This window comes from Myotis myotis, unplaced genomic scaffold (assembly GCF_014108235.1).
Source record: "Myotis myotis isolate mMyoMyo1 unplaced genomic scaffold, mMyoMyo1.p scaffold_m19_p_3, whole genome shotgun sequence".
Classification (NCBI taxonomy): Eukaryota; Metazoa; Chordata; class Mammalia; order Chiroptera; family Vespertilionidae; genus Myotis; species Myotis myotis.
In genome coordinates this window covers 159,468,613-159,470,318 of record NW_023416335.1, presented here as the reverse complement: position 1 = coordinate 159,470,318, position 1,706 = coordinate 159,468,613, and the positions used below count along the sequence as shown (strand labels likewise).

Sequence of the window (1,706 nt, the reverse complement as noted above, 5' to 3'; positions counted from 1 at the left end):
TGATAGTTGCAAATGTGAAAGACATTTAGGTGGAATGACATTACATTAGCCTCACAGGAAAAGATCTAATCCCACTTCTTATAGGAATTAAAACATAAAATTAACCATTTGATTAATTATCAGTTGGAATTGTCTTAAAGGTAAGTCATCATAACTTTATAAGGTTAAAATGAATAATGACTTTAGCTTTGTGAATCCTAATACTTAAACAGATTATTTGTATCTAGGATCAAAGCCAAGGGTTCATTTATTTATTTTGCCTTGTGCCTCTCAGCAGGTTTCTGCCATGGGTGACAAGGGAACAAGCAACCACACAGAAGTGACTGACTTCATTCTCATAGGCTTCAAGGTCCGCCCAGAACTCCACATTCTCCTCTTCCTGCTATTTCTGTTTGTATATGCCATGGTCCTTATAGGAAATGTTGGGATGATGGCCATTATTATGACTGATCCCCGGTTGAACACACCAATGTATTTCTTCCTAGGCAACCTCTCCTTCATTGATCTCTTCTACTCATCTGTTATTGCACCCAAGGCCATGATCAACTTCTGGTCTGAGAGCAAGTCCATTTCCTTTGCAGGTTGCATGACCCAGCTCTTTCTCTTTGCCCTCTTCATTGTGACTGAAGGATTTCTCCTGGCAGCCATGGCTTATGACCGCTTCATTGCCATCTGCAACCCACTCCTGTACTCTGTCCAGATGTCAACACGTTTCTGCACTCAGTTGGTGGCTGGTTCCTATTTTTGTGGCTGCTTCACCTCAGTTCTTCAGACCAGCATGACACTTACTTTATCCTTTTGTTCTTCTCGGGTCATTGACCACTTTTACTGTGATGCTCGTCCACTTCAGAGAATATCTTGTTCTGATCTCTTTATCTATAAAATGATTTCTTTTTTCTTATCCAGCATCATTATCTTGCCTACTGTCATAGTTATTATCGTTTCTTATATGTATATTGTGTCCACAGTTCTAAAGATACACTCCACTGAGGGACGTAAGAAAGCCTTTTCTACTTGCAGCTCTCACTTAGGAGTTGTGAGTGTACTGTATGGTGCTGTCTTTTTTATGTATCTCACTCCTGACAGATTTCCTGAGTTGAGTAAAGTGGCCTCCTTATGTTACACCCTAGTCACCCCCATGTTGAATCCTTTGATTTACTCTCTGAGAAACAAAGATGTCAAAGAAGCTCTAAAAAAAATCCTAGAGAAGAAAAATACTGTTCTTTGATTATTATTTCTCTTCCACCAAAGGTGCTGTGGCTATTTCTTGCATGCTCCTTATGGCCATTAAGAAAAGTTATTCTTCTAAACATCTTAAAAGTGTTATCAGTAGCATTTTCAACAGAGATTACGCTTCCCATTATTACTTTTTCCTTTTCCTCTGAGACATTGTTTATTTTGAACACCCTCATTACAGGATGTTAGAGAAGCATTCTTCAGGATGAACCATCCCACTGATTTCAAATAATGTTTTATTTCACAGAATTGATTTCTATTTATTTTTATGGCATGCTGCTTTACACTCTTTATATTTTATTATAATGTTTAAACAATATTTTGTCTGGTGTTTGTCTTTGGAATTGCTTCTCCACTTATATTGATAATTGACAATAATGCCTAATTTATTTTTTTAAATAAAATATTTCTCAATTTTATAACTAGTTTCTTTACTGTGTTAAGTGATCATTGAAATTTCACTTTGAATC

The 1,706-nt window shown here is 36.8% G+C and overlaps 1 protein-coding gene across 1 annotated transcript; it reads left to right on the top strand.

Moving 5' to 3' along the window:
- The first annotated feature begins 229 nt into the window (after positions 1-229).
- On the top strand, positions 230-1,228 carry LOC118649969 (olfactory receptor 9K2). Its single transcript, XM_036297592.1, has one exon. The coding sequence runs from the start codon at positions 287-289 to the stop codon at positions 1,226-1,228; it is 942 nt and encodes a 313-aa protein (XP_036153485.1). The 5' UTR covers positions 230-286.
- Positions 1,229-1,706: the final 478 nt, after the last annotated feature.